Here is a 19620-nt window from a genome sequence, read left to right as displayed (position 1 = left end):
GTGCGGATGTCTTTTTTTTTTTTTTTATTTTTTTTATTTTATCCAACAATCCACAAAGATTTTGTGACAAAAACAGCAGCAGTGACATTAGCTTGCTGCTAACGACGCCAGCTACTATAGCTGGTGAGCGGGTTAGCATTACGACGGCGTACCCCGAGTTGGGGACTCTCGCGCTTGTCGTGCTAAAAAGCGAAATCAAGCCGTAATCACGAGTGAAAGGCAGTAGCGTGATTTGGCCGCTTGTCAAAAACGATGACGGTGCTAACGTAGCACGCGGCTAACAGTCGCGTCACAACCGGTGTTGTGCAATCACAGCATGACAACTTGTGTTTATGTGCGCGTGAGTACATCTGTGCGTGTGTATTTCTATTTCTCCAGCGTGGCGCTTCCTGCGGGTTTCCTCAAGATGGCGACGACTCGCTCGCTGGCGGGTTACGCCGTCCACACTTTGACTGGCGCGACCTGGAGTCACCACACAAATTCAACTTTACGGTCGGAGAGATTTTTCCTTCCTCCGCTGGGCCGCGCGTTCGCTTTTGCTTTCCAACGGACTCGACTTTGATTATCCAACTAATTTTTTTAGAACCCTTTCTGAATATGGATTCAGAATTTGCATTTCCCTTTTCAGACATTTTGCGTTTTCCCGATTTCCGAGCCCGTGTTCGGTTACCTCCCGGTCCGCCGAGTCGCCGGCCTCCTCCTGGTTCTTCCGGCGCTCGTCGGCGACGTCACCTGACTTGAAGATTCATATTTGCGTGGGTCAAAACCCGGCAAGTCCAAGTGCCCCAAAAGTACGCAAAAGGGCCTGACCGAGTCGTCTTCTTGGGGCGGGCTCGGCCGTCCCGCCGAAGAGACGCCCTGACGGAGGACACGACACGGCGATCTCGCCGAGGTCCTCGTTACGCGAGGCGACGTCGTCTGCCGGACGCCGTCCCGGGTCCTGCGGCGGAAGGTGACGGCGGATCATCGACGGGAGGAGCCCAAAATCGTAAAAAGTCACCCGTTACCTGAGCAGGATGAGTTCGACTTTGGAGGCGGAGCTCTTGACGAGGGCCGAGGCCTTCCGGTGGCTCCGCCCGTCCAGGACCCGATCGTTAACCTGCAGCGGGTAAAGGGTTGGTCAAAAGTCTCAAATCCGCCGGCGCGGTCTCACCTGGAGCAGGCGGTCTCCGACGCGCAGCCGTCCGTCCAGGGCGGCCGCGCCCCCCGGCCGCAGTCCCGCCACGAAGACGCCGAGAGCCGAACGGTCTCTGTTTCCGGTCAGGTCGAGACCCAGACCGCCGTGCGCCGCCTTGTCCAGCTCCACGCGCAGCAGCTCCCCCCGCAGGTCGCCGTAGCGATCGCGCCAACGCTCTGCGCCAACGTACGCGGGCAATTTTGAGGTCTCGAATGAAGGCGATTGGCTGCAATTATTTTGCGGTTCTGTTGAAAACTCCCAAGAAAGTTTGAAGGCACGCCCGCCGAGCTTCTTTTTGCAAATCAATTTCTTTTACCGCCGGCGGCATTTGAATGATTGGCGGGGGGGCCCTTTGGCGACGAGCGAAAACGCACACCAACGCCGAGGCGCCGACGTCACTTTGAGGCCTTTTGTGGGCGGCGTTCGCGGCCGCCGTTGCGCATTTGCGGCGGGTTCGCTCCGTCCGACAAGTCAGACGTTTGCGGGCCGGGTCCATTTGCGGTGTCGACGCGGCGGTTCCTCGTCAGCCATCATCTTTGGCGCTTGACGTCGCCGTCTTGCCGCAAAACACCGGAGGGATCGGTCACGCGTCGGCCGTTTTGTCAAGCAAGTGTCAGTTAGTCTGATATGAAAGAAGATGTCATCATTTGCCACCGTGTCTTTAGCTAGCGCTTTAATGGCTCAGGAGTGTCGGAACTTAAATGTCTCGTTGAGGTCACCGCGGCGGCGACGCCGGCAAAGTCCCAAAAAGCCGCGCGTTCGACTTCCCTCTCGGGATGACGTCGAAGCTTTTGATGCTCCGACTTCGCCGTCGGAATCCTTTTTTGAGTTTGCCAATGGTGTCGAAAACACGAGGGATTTTTTTTTTTTAATTTCTTTGGAACTTCCGAGTATTTGGAAGGCCCAAATGGCTGTCAAAGACAAGAAGACGCTTTGAGTGCCGTGCAAAAGTCGAAAACGTTTACACGGCACTCTAGGAAAAGTGAAAGGCGGAAATTAGGAAAGCAATCTCGTCTTTGTGGCACTTACAAATAAGAAGATGGACAAAGAACAAGAAGAAGACGAAGATGCGCACGAGCAAGAAGCTGCTTGAGAATGAGAACCGGTCGGCCATTTTCCAGGGCTGCGGTCAACGATTTACGAACGCCGTTTTGGCCATTCGAATCCGCCCTAAATCCTAAAAACCTTCAATAGGAATTGGAGCCCAATCAATCTTGAAAAACGAAAGATTCCATGCAAATCTTTTGTGACTGAAAAGGGTGGGGGGGGGTGGGGGGGGGGCGCCTTTAACAGAGAAATGACAAACAGTTTAAAAAAAAAAAAAAAATTTTTTTTGATTGCATTTGCGTTCCAAACAAGGCGAAAGGAAGCGGAAAAATGGCCGCCTTGCGAGGACGGACGGGAGGTCAAAGTTCATCGGGAAACATTCATTAAGCTTCTACAAACGGGCGTCCCAGCTGTCGCCGGCCAATCGCAGGGCACGCGGAGGCGGACAACGGGGGTGCGGGTTCTTTCGGGAGACGGGATTCAAACCCCGGTCCTCACAACTGTTGTGGGCGGGGGGGGGGGGACCCTCGATAAGTCAGCTTTTGGCCTAATTGTTTGCGTTTCAGAGCAGAGCAGAGCAGAGCAAAAAAACGAGAACGCGAAGGTCGCTTCAAAGTGGACAAGACCAGTCGCCCCGCCCCCAACCAAAGGAAGACAAAGAAGCACGTGATTGGTCCACTTGGTCAAGGGGGCGGGGACAGGGGGAGGGGTGTGGTCAAACGAGGCCCGCAAAAGGAGAAATAAAAGCGGGGGCCAAATAATCGTTCAAAGGTCGGAAATTTGGGGGAAGACGGAAGATGACTCGTGCTATTATCCATCATCCCATTTTGCATTGCTTGTTTCAATTCATTGACATTGCTTATTGATCATGAAATGAATGACGCGTCATGAAATCATTGAATTGTTTGACGGGAAACGACCAATTTAAGGTATGAAAATATGAAAGTATGCGCAGAAAAGAAAGCGCTGGACATCATTTGGAAATTGACGGACCTCGGACCCGCGTCGGCTCCTGCTCCGATTGGCCGGGAGGCCTGTAAGGGGGCGGGGCCATTCTCGGCATCTGCGCGCACACACAAAGTTCAAAGTTGACTTTTGACGAGGGACGCCGGAACCGACTGGACTTCATCCAGCGACGCGCATACGCACTCGTGGGTGAGCGCTCAGACTCTGGACCACGAAGACGACCGGACTGCCGGCGGACTTGATGGCGTCGACCGCTTCTTGGTGACTGGCGGCGCCGAGATCCACGCCCGACACCTGCCCGGACGTTCCGCGATTATACTGAAGGGTTACGAGGTCGCCGGATACGTCACGTCGGCGCTAGGAAGTTTCTGGGAAGTTTCGGGGGCCTACCCGGAGGATCTTGTCCCCGGTCTTGAGGGCCCCGGTCCTGGCCGCGGGACTTCCGTCCGCCACCTGCTTGATGAAGATCCCCTTCAGCTCCTCCCCGTTCCTCAGCCGCTTGATGACGCGGTGCCCCCCCACGATGCTCAGGCCCAGAGGCCGACCCGCCTCGGGGCGCACCTCCACCCTGGGCGCCACGGCACAGCCCGCGTTGAGAGGCTCCGGAGGTCGGCGGCGAAGGGGAGGGAGGACGCTTTTACCTGCGGGGGGGCCCCCAGTGACTGAAGGGAGGAGTTTCCTGGCCCTCGCCGTCCTCGCGCTCAGGAAGGGCCCTGCACGCACGCCGCGCAAAAACATCAGACGTGGGGTCGGGCCCCCCGCCCCCTTCGGCTTTGGGATTTGCCGACAAATGACGCCACCTGGAAGATTCTGAAGGGAACAATTTGCTAAATGTTCACGCGGAACCAAAATTTGGGATTCCAATCAAATCTTTTGGGTTTTTTTTTTTTTTTAGGGGTGTTATGGGGGTCCGATGACACCAATGGCGCCCCCCCCCCCCCCCGGCTGAATTTGGAGTTTTGCACGAGCGATATCCGAGTACAGAAACGATGAGACCAATGACGGCGGCGGAGGGTCACCGGTGCCCCCTTCCGGCGGCGGAGGGTCCTCTTCCGCTCCGCTTCTCCGTGTCAAGCGAGCTGACGGACCTGCGGCGCAACGACAACAACTTCCTGTTTGGCTCTTGACGCCAAATGAGAGACGAGTCCGGCAGAGGAAGAGGACGACTCACCGTGTGACTCGGGACTCCGCCTCCATGTCATCTGCACGCATATGCAAGTTTTTACAAAGTATATTTCGATTGTGAAAGTGAAAGAAAGGTCAAGGGGGTCACCAGGAAGTGGGCCTGCGTCTCCTGGGCCAGTCTGAAAGGGAAACAGGAAGTGGATTATTTCAAGCCGTCATTCGTCCATTTTGTCGAGCGCCCTCAGCCGATTCAGGGAAAAACGACGGAAACGCGAGCGGGATCGCGTCACTCGCCTCCCGGACGGCTCCGGATCCCGCCGAGGACGCCGCCGGCTGCTGCTGCTTTTCGTCGTCCACCGCCATCTCCGGGCCCTCCTCCGGCCAAGCGGGGTCAGAATGCGGCGGCGGGCCGGCGTCCAGGATGAGCTCCTCCTCCTCGTCTTCCTCCGGTTGCCCTTGGCCAAGGTCGTAGGCGGAACCCTGCAAGGAGGTCACAGTCGGCGGCGCACGTTAACGAGCGGGCTTTGGCGGGGCGCCACGGCAGGCGGTCTCGCCACCGCCGTTCTTTAGGTCGGGGCTCGGCTACCTTTGGGGAGGGACGGACGGCTACTTGGCGCGATATTCATTTGTGGGAAGGCCTCGCACAATGTCAATAGAAAACAGTCAGAACAAAATTTCTCTCAATAGCCGCCTAGAAAAAAAATAAAAGAAATCACGAGGCCGCTTCCTTTCATTTGCGCCGCTTTGCCGGTTGCTCGACGTCGTACGTCACGATTTTTGCACGGAAATTGCCAAAGCGTCGTCATCTTCGGCTCTTTTCACGACACTCGAGAACGTCCGGCCGGAGAAGACGAAATCCATTGTTGTACGTTCGGCGAGTGAAACAAAACAGGAAGTGACGTCGCACAACTACTTCCTGCGGTGACATAATGCTGCGGTAGTCACCGAGCGTCTGGGACCCCCCCCACGCTGACGGAACGCTTTGCCTCGTCCCGACATTTCGCCGACTCAGCGACTTGCTCGTGTCGCACCGGGACGAGGAGGAAGGAGGGATGAAAAGGAGGATGAAAATAGAGGCGGGGATGGGGGGGGGGGGGGGGTTGACAGAAGGTGAAAGACGCCAAGGCGGGCGGGGCGGGGAGGATTTATACAGTTCATTTATTGAGCCTTCACCCAACCATCCTGGCGAGCCGAACGGACGACGACGGGAAGCAAAAAAGTCAAAAAGGCCACAAAAGAAAAAGAACAAAGAAGGAAAAAAAAGACAGCTAGGATGAAGAAGTGCAAAGGAGGAAGACGGCGGGCGGGCGGGCGGGCGAGTCGTCCCCTCCCACCCCCCGCTCACCCCCAGCAGCTTGCGTACGCCGAGCCTCACCGCGCCGGGCGGCGCCCCCTTCAGGATGTCGACGGCCCGCCGCAGGCCGCCGCGCTCCAGCCGGACGCCGTCCACCGAGACCAGTCGGTCGCCGGGCAACGGGCCGCCGCCGCGCTCGGCCGCGCCGCCCGCCACCAGCGAGCGGATCACCACGGCGCAGCCCGACGGGTCCAGCGGGTCCTGCAACGACATGGGAAAAAAAGGGGGAAGGTGTTCTACTGCGCCGGGACTAATTTTGTTGTGGGGGGGGGGATTAGAAAGAATTGAATTTATTTTTTTTTTTAAACTTTTGAATGAGTCGTTGCGCGTGTATGAAAGCACGCAGGCCGCGATGGTGTCGGCTAGCGGGCAGTCGCAAGTTCACCGCCAAGCAGAAGTTACGCGAGCGCCCAAACTTTTGGGGAAGGTCAAAGAGCCGAAACTCAGTTGAAGTTGAACAGCGAATGGGGGGTGGGGGGGGGGGGGGGCTGCTTTTACACACACACACGTACGCAGCATCTCCCGGAGCGCTCCCCGGTGGCGTAGCCAGGGCAACGCAGCCCGGCTCAGCCCGGCTCAGCCCGGCTCGTCGTGCCAACTTTGGTATTTTCGGATCCGGCAAGACGGCTCCAGGTGACGACGCTCCGCCTACTGGCGCCGCTTCTCATTTTGGGAACGCCAACTCGCCGCGAGACCTTTAGCACGGCAAACTATTCAAACGCTGACGTTCCCACGCACGACTTGTTTGCGCACGTTCTTTGGACCTCAAGTGCACTTCTTTTTCTTCGAGCTTTTCGGCTGCGCGCATCCAGAAATCAAGTACACATCTGCAACGTACGTACATCTTCGGGGACGTGCGCTTGTCCAAAATACGTTGAGAAATATAAGACCAGACCTACATTTTGGATTCACGTATGTAGGACGCTGTACCTCCTTATAACGTGACTGTCGGATCGTTCTGCTAGCGATAAGATTTATGCCGTCAGAGTGAATAAGTTGGACTTTTTGCTCGTCTTTGATTTGATTCTTCATCATCACTGATCAACAGATGTTCAAAGTAAAGAATTCAATCGAACGTCAACTGTACACGGATGCGACGCAAACGGAGGACGCACGCGAGAAGGAAGACGTCGTCTCCGGATTGGGAAGACCCCCGCCCGCCCTCAGGCGGGTCTTGCACGAAGACCACCCGGGACTCCACCCCCTCAGTTGGGGGAGTGTGTGTGGGGGGGGGGGGGGTGAGAGAAGAGAGACGAGGTCTGAAGGTGAAACGGCGCCTAAAGACAAAGCGCTAAGAATGTGCATGGGGGTGGGGTGGGGGGGGGGTCGATTGCAAGCGGAGAAACGGCCATGTTGTAGCAAGTTACCTGGTAGTCGAGGATGCTGAAGCCCAGGCCTTGGCCAGGCTCCTTGTGCAGCTCCAACACGTCCACCTCAGAAGACCACAGAGGAAGGTCGCCGTCGTCTTCCTCACGGCCGACGCCATCTTGGGCCTCCTCCTCCTCCTCCTCCTCCGATGATGACGACGACGACGACGACGACGGCGCATCGCACGTTCCATCTTTCCATACGTCCACCTGCTAATCACGCACGATTGGTCGCTTTCAACTGCTCCCTTTGCACATTTGTCAAGACCGGGAACCGCAAACGGGTCAAGGCACCCCGGACAAGCTCAACACAACCTGGGACGGTGACACACGCGCATCTCCGAGCTGTTCCAAATGAAGAAGACTTGACATCTTGCACGACTCTTGTAAGGAAGAGTTCCGAAAAACAGAAATGTCGTACCGGGACGGCACCGACTGCCTTGTGTGTTTTTACACGATTCTGGATAAAACAATCCAAAGTGCAACGTGCCTTTGACATTAGCTGCTAGCTTTCAGTCCAATTTGGACCAATCAAAAAACTGCGAGGTTCAAAGGAGGAGGACGGAGGAGATTGAAGAGAAGAAGACCAGACCGGACCGGACCGGACCAGACCTGCTCCGCGTCCCGTTGCTCAGCTTCCTGGGGCGTCTCGTTGGCTCGACTGCAAAGCGCAGACGCTAACTTCATCTCCAACTGACAAGCAGATGACACAAACACAATCATAGTTTTTACAGCTTTTTTGAAATATTCAAATAAAAAATCTCTTGCGATTTGAATTGATCGTGTGGCGCCCCCCCCCCCCCCACCACTTGCTTCGGTCTTCCTTCCGACGGAAAAAAACGTTGCTAGCACCGCACGTGACCCCAACATTACAACGTAGTTGCGTAGTGGCAGGTCATCCGCGGTTGGCTGCTGCTGCCTTGCAACACAATGTGAGGAGTGCCCCCCCCCCCCCCCCAGTTGTGGGCATAGTTTGATGGCTACAGTAAGTGCGTCCATTTTGAAGGAGGGCAAAGGAAATTTGCCCCGTGGCCACCACGTGACAGAAAAAGGGCGATTGGCGTTTATATAGCGGGGGCTCGGTTTTAGCTCCGCCCGCTCAATCAAATCATGGATCTTTCAGCCCGGCCATATCTCAACAGCGCCAACATAAAGAAACAAAACAGCAATTTATGTTTTGGAGCATTTGAATAATCACACGCCACGTACGTCGTCCACGCTGCATTCTGGTCCTTCGCGTTCTCCTTCCGCTTCCGAGTCGGACGTCGGTTGCCTGCAGCAGACCAGCGTGAAAGGCGGGGGCACGTCTTTGAGGAAGGAGACCACCTCCCGACGAGACCTCCCGTACAGCTGCACGTCGTTCACCTGCAACATTGGCACACTTTGTTGCCCTTTCCGTCGTTCTTCTATCCTAACAACCTGTCACGGATGCACTCGGCTCCGGCGAAATCTTCGCTCGCAATGTGCTCTGCGGACTTTTACTTCTTCAATTATTAAGTGCATCCACACGCTTTGCTGCCACAACATTCTGGAGTAAACAGTCCGTGTAGAAAAATCATCGCAAACAAAATCGTCCGACGCGGAGGAGAAAAAAAAAAAAAAACAAACAAAAAAAGGATGCGAAGCAGTAGTGCAGGTGCAAAAAAAGCCAAATGCAATTTAGCAAGGAATGACCGTCGGCCCTCACGGAACAAAGGTCCGTTGCTGCCTGCCCGATCGGGTTTTGGTCTGGTCTGGCCGCCGTGCAGTTTTGCGTTCACCTCGAGCAGCTCGTCCTCCGGTCTCAGGACGCCGTTTGTGTCCGCGGGGCCTCCGGGCACCACGGAGGAGACGTAGTGGTGGCCGTCGAAGGAGTCCAACTCGACGCCCAGACGACGCGTGTGGACGGGAAGGAGCTGCACACAAAGGCGAGCCGTCACGCGAGCCAGAGGAGGAAGTCACGCCATGCGCGTCCGTCACCTTGGAGGACCGCCGCAGATGGGCCTCGTCTTCCGTCACAGGATGCAACCTGATCACCTGAAAGACACGGCGACCCGTCACAGAGATTGGATCGCGGGCGGCGTTTCATCACCAAGCCGCCCAATAGTGACCCCGTCGGCTGCCCCATCCCCGCCCGGTGTCGAAAGTCGGGGCGAGGGACCCGCGATGTCGCCTCTCTGGCAAGGAGGAGTGCGACCAGAACTTCCCACTAGGTCGTTTGGGCTCCGGCACTGCTAAACAATCCTGTCGGGTTGGACTCCGCTCGGTCCTCGGCGCTTACCTCTGTGGCGGCGGCTCCCGAGCTTTTTTCAGCCCACCCCAGATGGACAGAATATCAACGTGCGGCAAAGACGCCGAGCCAAAGAACAAGACACAAGCTCCCCCTTAGAGAACGAGCGAGCGAGGGAGGGAGGGAGGGAGGGGCCCCGAGTCCGGATGCTGCTCCTCCGCATCGAGAGGGCGCAGGTGAGGTGGCTCGGGCACGTGGTTCACACGGCTCCCCGGTGACGACCTCGCGTACGGTCTGGGTCGCAGCCCTCTCGGGTAAGAGGAAGGGCGATGGAGCGCACCAACGAGCCCCCATCCGGGATCCCCAAGTCCAAACATTATTCCAAGCCAATGCTACGAACACTATTAGGCTAATGTCTGCCAACAATGCAGCTCTGCTTACCTTTTGACTTTGACATCAGCATGTTAAAGGGGGGGGGGGGGGGCTCTTATTGCATTCATTTGCACAACTGTTTGGTGCCACTGGGGCAAAAGTGCAGAAGACATTTTTCCGTGGAAAAACAAAAAGATTCCATTTGACATAATGACAAAATGAACATCAAAAAAAAAAAAAAAATCATTGTTGGGACTCACCAGGATTTGGTAGTTGGGACCCAGAACTTGCTGCCACTTGGCCTTCAGAAGCCCGGCAGGACCTACGCACGTTCGCGACATGTTAGCCACGCGCATTGTCAAGTGCCCTAGCTTAGGTGAGGCGGCCGTTGCTACGGAAACGGGACCGTCAAACCGGCGGCTTACAGGTAATTTAAAAAAAAAAATGGCCGCCACGCTTTAGATTAAATTAGCATTGCTAAGCGTGGGCCGGCCGTCATTAATCGTTTGGCGTTTAGAAGAATGAAAACGCTCGTTTGTCCGTGTCGGCCGCGCGCTAGCACGATAAAACAAAAACACACACAAGAATTTGCTCCCGCAACTCACAAACTTTTACACTCTTGGGAATACTTAGACAACATATGTACACGTAGGAACATTTGAAATTTGCCAGTTTTTGTGCCACTTTGCTCTGCTATGCGTAAAGATCTGATTTGTTAAGAGCAAGGCCAAAAGTCGTCGTCAGAGATTTGAAATTTGAGGCATTCAGAGCAAAGGCGGGAGTAGGCCACAACGTCTGCAAGGACGAACGGACGCCCGCTAAATTTCGCGACATATATTTGGGGCGGTGATAAGAGTGTCACCCCCCTTGAAATTATGATTGATCAGATTCAATTGTTTGAAAGATGGCAGCACGCTGGCTCGTCTACCTCGCAGTTCAAAACTTGAGTTACAAGCGCGATCAGCCAAACAAACGAGCTTGATGACAGGATACTGTGTTGAAGTGGCTTGAGGGGTTTCATTTGAAAAAAAAAAAAAAAAGCATTGCTCTGCTGCCATCTTGTGCCTTTTTTTTTTTGGGGGGGGGGGGGGAATTATAATCACATCGATGAAAACAGATGCCCAGTACACAATGTGTGTGCGCGCGCTCACCGTCGCTTGTGTCGTGTGTGTCCAAATCCACAGAGTGACCCTTGAACTCCGGTGACCTCCGCAGTGTCCCCTGAGAAGAACTCACTGGCACAAATGCACGCACACACATAAAAAAATGAGCAAAGACAGACAAAACGGGCTGCGGTGTGCAAACGGGGACAAAAGGAGACGTGGCCCAATATTAGCTTTTGCTGGCCGTCTAGGCCCCCCTCCCCCCCGGGTAGCTTTTTTTTCCGCCCCCGGAACAGCACCAGAACTCCACACGTCACCGGAAATACATTCCAAAGAAGTAAGCGACACACAGCCCTACACTCGTGCCGGGTAGCGCTCGTGTCCAGGGAGCGTTCCGCGGGGGGGTTCTTCTTGCGGACGAGCGTGAGGACGACGGTGCGTCCCGTCCGCTTCGTCGCGTCGACGACTTCCCGGTTGCTCAGACCGTGCAGGCTGACGCCGTCCAGCTGAACGACGACAAGACAGAGGCGGCGTCACCGCGGTGTCCGGCGTAGCGACTCGGACATTTTTGTCGACGACGGCAAACGCCACGATTTCCCAGTTATCCCATTTTGGGGGTGTCGAGATATGAGCACCTACTTGCGGGACGACTGCGCTTCAGACCCCCACCTCTAAGTGGCGGTGGCACACTTCATAACATCCACTTCGTATTGGCTTTCTTGCGACTGAAGGGCAAAAGTTTCTTTGACCAACAGCAATAAAATGAACACACGGACAAAACGTTATGTACATGAGTTTTGTCCTGGTGTTTACCACCTTTGCGAAGAAGAAACGGCAGGACTGTGACTTTTATGTCGTTCAGTACTGCTGAGAGCAATTTCCCTCACGCAAAGCGTTGGCGTTTCTGCCATTTCAACGGAGAAAAATCATTTGAGATCAACTAAACGCATGCCGGGGCAGCACAGTATCGCGATTCTGAAGTCGCAAGTGAGCGACCGATTCTCCATTTGGACTCGTTCATCCATTCCCGACTCCCCCTTCACTAAAACGGAATTTTACTGGACTTTGGCACCATCTCGATGCCAAGCGCCGACAGTGAAGTGAGTTGAGGAGTTCCATTTTGCCAAAAGTAGCCCCTTCTTACGGCTATGAGTCGGTCTTGAACTCTGATGTTACCGCTGTGATGGGCGGCGCTGCCCGGGACCACGTGCTTGATGAACACGCCCACCGCATCTGCGAGGGGGACGACAACGCTAATGTTAGCAACGCTAGCACCGAAAATCCCACACTTTGCTGAAGAAAGAAAAGAATGAGGAGGAAAAGAACAAAAAAATGGACCACAAGAATATCTTTCTTTCCTGCAGAACTTCTATAGGGTGTTTTATCGTGGCAAATGTTTTTAGAAGGGGGTGGGGGTGGGGGGGGGGCGAGGGAGGTGGAGGCAAGAAAGGAGGCGGCGTCGACCTTGACTGCTCAGGGGGTTGTGTCCGACAATTGAGATTCCGAGGCTTTCGCCATCTTTCTTGGCGAGCGGAACCTCGTGGATCTCGTAGCCGTCCAGGTTGGGCTGAAACAAGAACAGAAGAAGGAAGCAGGAAGTAGAGAGAAGGAAGTGGATAAAAAGGAAGCAGGAAGCAGGAAGCAGCGCTAGCGACAAGGAAGCTGGCACCAAGAAGTCAAAGCCAGGAAACCGCAAGTAGGAAGTCATGTCTGCTCACCATCTTACTGGGCGGACGCCGGGGCAGCGCCGACACGGGGGCGGAATCCGGCGGGGGAGGGGCTGGCGACCTCGGACCGCACGCGTCCCTGGCGACCAGCATGGTCACGTGACCCCCGCACCCCCGCAGCACCTCCACCACCTCGTCGCTGCCGAGTCCGTCAGTGGGCGTGTCCCCGATACGAAGGATGCGGTCGCCCGTGCGGAGGCGCCCGTCCTGATTGGACCGCAGCGTGAGGAGGGGCGCGAGGCCGCAAGAGGAAAGGCGCGTCCGCTCGCCGCCGGCGTACCCTGTCGGCGACGCCGCCCCTGACGAGCGTGCGGACCACGACGCCGGCCGTCTTGTCGCCCACGATGCCGAAGCCCAAACCCGAGCCGTCGTTGGCGAGCTGGATCTCCTCCGCGTGGGCCAACGTCGCCTTGGATGGGGTGACGACACGTTTGAGCGCACGCCGCAACTCTCGAGACGGCTTCGGATCACACCCGCTGACCGATTTCAAATCGGTAAAAACTGGCCAAGTGGCAAAATCAAATTTACCGCCGCGTCGTCTTCGACGGGCGCTTCCCCGGGCGGGCGGTCCCTGGCGACCACCAAGTCCGCCGTGGCGCCGGGCTGCTGCAGCAAAGAGAGCGCCTGACGCCGACTGGTGCCCTCCTCCAGGGGGCGCCCGTTTATCACCAGGATCTGATCCCGTGTCCGCAGATTCCCATCCCTGACAATGGAAAAAAAAAAATGAAACCCCATAAATCTATGACTAAAAATTATATAGCCATGATATGGCCAAATCTGGGGCACGGGGAGAGATTCACCCCCACCGTACGATTAAAGAAAATACACAAGAGGGAGGCCCCCAAAATATGGTAGCGTGAAGTGACAAATCTCACACCATTTAAAAATAAGCGGCGCAAGCGGATGATTTCGTGGACTTCATTTTATGGAACAACAATATTGGCAACTGTGAAGATAAGTCAGAGTCGACAGCTTTATGAATGCATACAGTACACATTTGGATAATGTCCAATGAGCCCGACGTCCCCGTTCGAGCAGAGGGCCCCACCCGATTGGCCGGCGAGCGTCACCTGTGAGCCACGCCTCCGGGCTGGATGTGTTTGATGAAGACCTCGTGAGCGCCGCTTCCCGGATGAAGGCCGACCACGCTGAAGCCCAGACCGCCCGACTGGGGCCGAGTCAGGCGCACGGGCACCGTGGGGCGACCCTGACGTCGGAGCCCGAATCCGCACGCAATCACACCAACATACGCAAAAATACGCACATGAAGGCAACAGCGCACAACCCCCAAACCAGGCCAGAGGTTCGCATCGCACTCACCGCGGCAGCCGCTGCGATCCAACGCCGGAGGCGCTCGGGCGAGGGCGGGGCCGAGCTCAGCGTCGGGTCGCCGTTAGCGGAAAACGTCACGTCGCCGCTGCGTTCCGCTGCCTCCGCCGCCGTCGTCGTCGTCGTCGCAGACGTACTCAACTGGAAATGATGAGAAGAAGAAGAAGAAGAGTTTGGCGATGCGGGGGCGGGGGGGGGGGGGGAAGAGAAGAGATACGCAGCTCATTTCAACAACATCCGGACTGAATTTTCTTTGGAAAAAAAAAAAAAAAAAAAAAAAATCAGTGAGTTTGAATTGTTGAGTGTCGCCGTCCAGCAGAAGGCAGAAGGTCGTCCTCCTAACCAACAAAATTTTCATGCCAAAATATCTCTGCCGTTAGGCGTCGCAGGTGAGGCCGAACGATTGCATTCTTGGCCTTTTGCTCAATTTGCATCTTTTTGGGTTAACGGCGCCAGAGAGAGCCTCGCCATGTTGTTGCAATACACCAGAGGGTGCTGTGATGAGGCACAGATATGAATGAATGTCGAGAAATTGGTCAAAATGTCTCAACTATTGCATGCTTTACTGTTATGATAATTCCATCACGGGATTTTTTTTTTTTTTCTTTGCGCGTCATGAACAAAAGTCCTAATTTTGTTTTAACGTGTCATTTTCAAAAACCCCTTTCGGGTTTGGCGTGCCACCAACGGGGAAAGGAAATGTCGTCAGCGGCGTATTGACAAAGAAAAGTAAAGAGCTAAGATGAAAGAGTTCCATTTTGGAACGGTGAATTCTACTCGGACCTCATTTGCTCATTTCCCAAGTCTGAAACTTACTGCGTGTAAATCTCACCTAGCGTATTGACGTGACACGGCGGGGCCTTGAGATAAGAGCACGCTTCCGATGGCAGCCATTGTGCGGCACAGAGTGGCGCAGCTCCGCCAAAGAGGACGTGCGATACAAGCGTACGCGTGGGACAAATTCAAAGTCACTTTCGCAACAGCGTCGCAGTCGCACGACTTGAGAGAATAGCTATTTGAAAACAAGTGGTGCGGCAACTCATATAGACAGACAATGAGAATCACAGGCACGGTAGATAACTGGCTCTCTTTGGCCAACACGCATTCACCACTCGCAGCCCCCCCCCCCCCCGATTGTCTCTCATCCACACATTCACGCCGTCTCCCAGGCGCATACAAAGCCACAGTCGGTGCCAAACCCGCATAGCCACGATCTCCGTGCGAGCGAGCGCATTACCTGCTTCCTGAGCTGCGCCACGGCCCGCTGCAGCGCGAGGACGTGCGCAAAGAGCGGACTGTCCAGCGTGTCCTTGAGCGCCGCCACGCGCTCGCCGTGCCGCCGCCACTCCTCTTTCTCGGCCAGCTTGGCCCGCAGCCGCTCCAACGCCGCCACCGCCCGCCGGCGCTCGTCGGGCGACGTCGCGGGCGCGGGGAGGAGCGCGCGAGCCGCGGAGGCGTCCGGCGGCCGAAGGTCACCCGCCGCGGCGGCGTCGTACAACATCGCGTTTCGCTGGAAAACAAAGCGGCGACGTGATGAGGACCGAGATGGTCGGAAAGCGCGCGTACGATTCCTTGACAACGAGCCCTCCTTGGGTGACCTTTCCATAATCCCGCCCCTGAATTTGTGACTTTGCAGCTGGGCTGGCAGAAGATCGAGCGGAAGAAGAAGACGGAAATCATTCGGAAATCGCTACAGGACGAAGGTCAGGGACGGGCGACGGAAATTCTGCTCAGAATTTAGGTCACGTGATCAGTCTGACGTCATAACAGCGACCGCGGATAGGCGTCACCAATCGGAAACCCGTGTCCTTTGACCTCTATGACACACAAGATGGCGTCGGTCCGCATTTCTGACTTTTTCTTTTCAAGTCCCCCTTTTTGTGTTTCTCGTTTGTTTTTGTTCTTCCATCATAGTTGATGAAACAGGATCTTTTTTTTTTTTTTTTTTTTTTTGCCGTCGCCCTTATTGGAGAAGAGTCGAGCGCAGTATGAGCAGACGCCTCATTGATATGATCGTCCCGTTCGGGCTGACACGCGGAAGCCAAAGTTGGGAATTTGGTCGACCTGAGTAAACGTCGGCGACCGCCGCAAAATCAAGTTCGATCGAATGTCTTTTGGAATGGGCGGGGCCACGACCACCAAGCAAAACAAAAGGTTCAAGTGGGAAAAGCCGTCGGGAAAGTTTTCGTCGTCGAGCGAGCTGCTAGCCGCTAGCGTGCTAATGACCGATCAACGGAAAAGGTCGCGCGCGTCTCGTCCGGGAGGAAAAGCCACTCGGCAGGAGCGAAGAGCGACAAGAAAAGATGTCCGGTCCGACATTTGGAAAACTTACTTACTTACTTGGTTGGTTGGGGGGGGGGGGGGGTCACTTTAATGCCGCGTTCGCTACTTACTTACTTGGTTGGTTGGTTGGTTGGTGGGGGGGGGGGGGGGGTCACTTTAATGCCGCGTTCGCTTGCTGTCAGAATAAACGCCACCAGCTCTTCTTTCTTTCTTTTCGAGCCGGGATGCAAAGTTCCTTCCAAATCTCCGAAGCGTACCGCAACAGGTGTTTGGAAATCCTGGGCGGGCGTGGAGGAGGAAGTCGGTTCTTCGTGTTTTCTTTTTTTTTTTTTTCCCATTTTCCTCCCAGTCAAGCCCAGAAGGCGGCGCTTCGTGTCGTCACTGAAGCGGCCATGGCGCGGCTGCTTTGCTTGCGCTGCGGCTCCTGGACAATGTTCTTGTTTTTCTTGTGTCGTCGGAGGGTTTGGGCGGCGGAGGAAGCGGCGGCGGACAGCTGCCACAACCTCCGACCGGGACAATATCCTTCGCTTCCCTTCGCTTCGCTTCCCTTCGCTTGACCCGGCCGACCGATCCGAGCTCATGCTAGCTGCTAGCTGCATAGCATCCGCCAAAGCCAACGAACGGAATGAAGCGCTCGGAAAAGGTTTTGAACGGAAGGCGTCGGAGATGACGCCAATTTCTTCGATTCGGTTGAAACGGCTCCTTCATTTGGATCGATTGACTCGCTGTCGGCGTGCCGTCAACGCCCAGACGCAATTGCTTTATGTTACAATTCAAAAGCGTTGAAAAACAATCGCGCCCTCTTTATGTATTTCCGTCCGGTGGCAAGGATGCGTCCTTAAAAAGAAATAGTCGTTTTGTTGACTCCTTGACGGCGAAAGACGTATTTGTGTAAGGAGCCCGAGATCGACGATGGCACCCAGGAGCCGGAAAACTGCCAGGATGCCATCGCTTGGGGTCGGTGGTGCATATTTACTCGCGAGCTTGTCACCATGGAGACCACCCACGTCACGCGTGTTTTTGTGCGCAGTGGACTGTCTTCCTGCTCCAAACGTCACGTGTCGACTCTCCAACGGGACGGAATTTCGCTTCAGCGGGGAGGAGGTGGGCTTTCGTAGGAGCGTCCCCTGCAGGAACGTGTGAGTACACGGCCGGCGCGGCGCTCGGCCTGCACCGCAAGCGCCGATTTTTTTTTTTTGCTTTTGTTTTGTAACGTTTCAGGAGCGCGTACTCGTACAAGGTTGCCGTGGCGCTGTCGCTCTTCCTGGGCTGGCTGGGCGCCGACCGCTTCTACCTGGGATATCCCGCGCTGGGTACGTGAGGCGGGAGGAAGCTTTTGGCGGACGCGGCCGCCACCGTCGCTTTTTTGTGTCTTTTTTTTCCCCCGACAGGCGTGCTGAAGTTCTGCACGGTGGGCTTCTGCGGCGTCGGAACGCTGGTGGACTTCGTCCTCATCGCCGTGCAGGTCAGTGGAGGGCGCCACTTCCGTTTTGCCCTCAAAATCGGCGAAATACGGGTCGACCGCCGTCACCAAATAGAGACGGCTCTGACGCGTAGACGACCCCCCCCAGGCGAAATTGCGGGCCGAGCGACTCCGGTCAGCTGACCGTTTTGGTGGCCCCCACCTCCAGAAAACGGAGAATGCAAACGTGTGCCGACCCCAAGCGCTTGCGCTTCGCCTACTAGGAATCGAAATTTCCATTTTGTGTGCGGGAGGGGCGCGTCCTCAAATATGCCATCTGATTGGAGAATTGGCCGCCTCGCGCGATATTCTTTCTCCTCCGCGTGGAGCAGAGGTGGGATGTTTCTCCAGCTTCGTGTAGAACAAAGTTGCTTTCATTTCCGCGTACGCGGCTGCGAGGTTAGCATCGGCGCAACCTTAGCCAGGCGCTAACTGACGGGCCTTTTTCCAGATGGTGGGCCCGTCGGACGGCTCCGACTACATCGTGGACTACTACGGCGCCCGCCTCCACCGCCTGAGCGTCACCGAGCGCACGTACAGGAAGCCGCACCTCTCGCCTTGACGGGAAGCCGTCATTGGTCGGTGGGAGCGCCGCACCCGCAAAAGTCGGCGTTCACTCTTTCTTCGCAGCCCCTGAGTTTTTGAATTTTTAAGGAATAAATTGTCGTTGTTGAAGCTGCGAGAGCTGAAAGCCTTTTTTTGGGGGGGGGGGGGGATGGCCCCCCCAAGAGGCTGCAAATATTTCTTGCATGATTTCTTTTTCCAACACTTGTTCATTCACATTTAGACCCCAAAAAGTTTGTACAAATCTCTCTGCTTTTGACTTATTTGTAGTTATGTTTAATTTAATTGTTATACTTATTGTAAATAAAATGAGTGAATTATTTTACTCTTAAAATGTTCAGTTATTTGACTGTATGGTCAATAAAAATGGGTCAAATGAAGACATTTCCTCTCATCATCGAATTTCAACTTTCACATTTAAATTTGGTGATTTCTTAAAGGTGGCTTCAGCGCACCCGCCCCCCCCCCCCCCCCCCCCCGGGATTGGTCAACTCCCGGCAAAAACTTTGGACAGCACTTCAACGATAATGTATTTGTATTTGTATTCATGTAAGAAGAAGAAGAAGTCAGGGGCGTTGTAGCGATATCGTCTTTATTGTGTTGCATAGAGACACTTCCTGTGCAGACAGGAAGTCGCTGAGGGACAAGATGGCGCTCGGACGGAAGGAAGTGGCGGGATCGGGCTGCAGGGGGCGTCGCTGAGGCACGAGTTTTAGTCCGAGAAGAGGAAGAAGATGCAAGCGCATGCGGGTGGCCGCGTGGCCCGGGAATCCTTCGCTCGTATCCGCAACGGGATTCTGGCGTCGCGGACCGCTCGCAGGACGCGAAACGGCGACGCCGCCAGAAAGTGCGGCGCTTTTTCATACTCGGGACGCCAACAATCCCCCAAAAACCATCACAACGTGTCCCAAACAAGGTGGACACGAAATACTTTGCGAAATATTTCTCGCTCGGCCCCAAAAGTCTTTGGCACCTTGCAAACGTTCAACGTTCGACACACAAAAATGAATCACTTGAAATTGCCATTTGTAGTTAGCCCACCCTCAAATGTTCACTTTTTACTTTGAATGAGTTGGACTTGAAATATGTTTCAAAACGGCCAAAGAACAAGAAAGCCGGCACCAGTAGTCCTTGGCCTTTGGACCTGGCGCGAGCCCGTTGGGACTTTTGCGACTTTTTGAAAGCGGTTCGCGTCCGGGCCCTCGCAAGCCTTTCAAAAGGACTCGATTCCGTTTCGAAAGGCTTGCGTAGCTTCAACGTTTAGTTGAAGATTTTTGATTGAAGTTCGGCAATTGGGGTCCCACAAAATTCCGTGATTCTTTCACGTACCACCGGGGGGCGCCTGCGGCCCACACTGCAGTCTACGGTCCGGGACTCGGTTGGGGATACGAGGAAGGGTGGCCGTTCGGATGATGATGATGATGGCATCAAGTATTAGAGCTGCTCAAAACGGTAACAAGTTGGGCTGCGATTACAAGACCGCCATAGCCTCCCAGCATGCTTTGGGGCTTTTGGCGGGAGGGGGGGCGAGTTGC

The 19620-nt window shown here is 55.2% G+C and overlaps 2 protein-coding genes across 13 annotated transcripts; one reads left to right on the top strand and one right to left on the bottom strand.

Moving 5' to 3' along the window:
• Positions 1-11: 11 nt before the first annotated feature.
• LOC133503283 (inaD-like protein) lies at positions 12-16233 on the bottom strand. Of its 12 annotated transcripts, XM_061824746.1 has the most exons (32): positions 16174-16233; positions 15014-15286; positions 13768-13917; positions 13518-13654; positions 12976-13150; positions 12728-12856; positions 12439-12654; positions 12185-12287; positions 11865-11953; positions 11079-11226; positions 10769-10852; positions 9878-9939; positions 8996-9052; positions 8797-8931; positions 8385-8401; positions 8246-8309; positions 7649-7729; positions 7037-7249; positions 5661-5870; positions 4610-4795; positions 4464-4494; positions 4362-4392; positions 4210-4278; positions 3832-3903; positions 3581-3758; positions 3374-3508; positions 3218-3287; positions 1154-1353; positions 1008-1099; positions 811-940; positions 671-736; positions 12-462 (listed from the first exon to the last, which is right to left on the bottom strand). In XM_061824746.1, the coding sequence occupies exons 2-32, from the start codon at positions 15275-15277 to the stop codon at positions 433-435; spliced, it is 3624 nt and encodes a 1207-aa protein (XP_061680730.1). In that variant the 5' UTR covers positions 15278-15286; positions 16174-16233; the 3' UTR covers positions 12-432. The 12 variants fall into 12 exon arrangements, 10 of the variants coding, with proteins under 10 accessions (XP_061680730.1, XP_061680722.1, XP_061680728.1 ...); XM_061824738.1 differs by having other exon boundaries at positions 8246-8401; XM_061824744.1 differs by having other exon boundaries at positions 3374-3484; positions 8246-8401.
• A 50-nt stretch (positions 16234-16283) lies between these two features.
• Positions 16284-18200, top strand: tm2d1 (TM2 domain containing 1). The gene is made up of 6 exons (XM_061824776.1): positions 16284-16576; positions 16943-17016; positions 17090-17198; positions 17281-17372; positions 17451-17524; positions 17973-18200. The coding sequence occupies exons 1-6, from the start codon at positions 16284-16286 to the stop codon at positions 18081-18083; spliced, it is 753 nt and encodes a 250-aa protein (XP_061680760.1). The 3' UTR covers positions 18084-18200.
• The last annotated feature ends 1420 nt before the right edge of the window (positions 18201-19620 follow it).

This window comes from Syngnathoides biaculeatus, chromosome 7, assembly GCF_019802595.1.
Source record: "Syngnathoides biaculeatus isolate LvHL_M chromosome 7, ASM1980259v1, whole genome shotgun sequence".
Classification (NCBI taxonomy): Eukaryota; Metazoa; Chordata; class Actinopteri; order Syngnathiformes; family Syngnathidae; genus Syngnathoides; species Syngnathoides biaculeatus.
Note: the sequence above shows the minus strand (reverse complement) of the source record. Positions and strands in the feature narration are given on the sequence as shown.

What these genes read in the sequence shown, in the direction of transcription:
- LOC133503283 (XM_061824738.1), bottom strand. Translation starts at nt 15,277, where the DNA reads ATGTTGTACGACGCCGCCGCGGCGGGTGACCTTCGGCCGCCGGACGCC. An exon ending in CACTGGGGGCCCCCCCGCAG is followed by an intron (nt 3,759 to 3,831) that starts GTAAAAGCGTCC and finishes CGTGGCGCCCAG; the next exon opens with GGTGGAGGTGCGCCCCGAGG. An exon ending in CGCCCCAAGAAGACGACTCG is followed by an intron (nt 737 to 810) that starts GTCAGGCCCTTT and finishes TGAATCTTCAAG; the next exon opens with TCAGGTGACGTCGCCGACGA.
- tm2d1 (XM_061824776.1), top strand. Translation starts at nt 16,284, where the DNA reads ATGCAAAGTTCCTTCCAAATCTCCGAAGCGTACCGCAACAGGTGTTTG. An exon ending in CACAACCTCCGACCGGGACA is followed by an intron (nt 16,577 to 16,942) that starts ATATCCTTCGCT and finishes ACGGCGAAAGAC; the next exon opens with GTATTTGTGTAAGGAGCCCG. An exon ending in TCGTCCTCATCGCCGTGCAG is followed by an intron (nt 17,525 to 17,972) that starts GTCAGTGGAGGG and finishes GCCTTTTTCCAG; the next exon opens with ATGGTGGGCCCGTCGGACGG.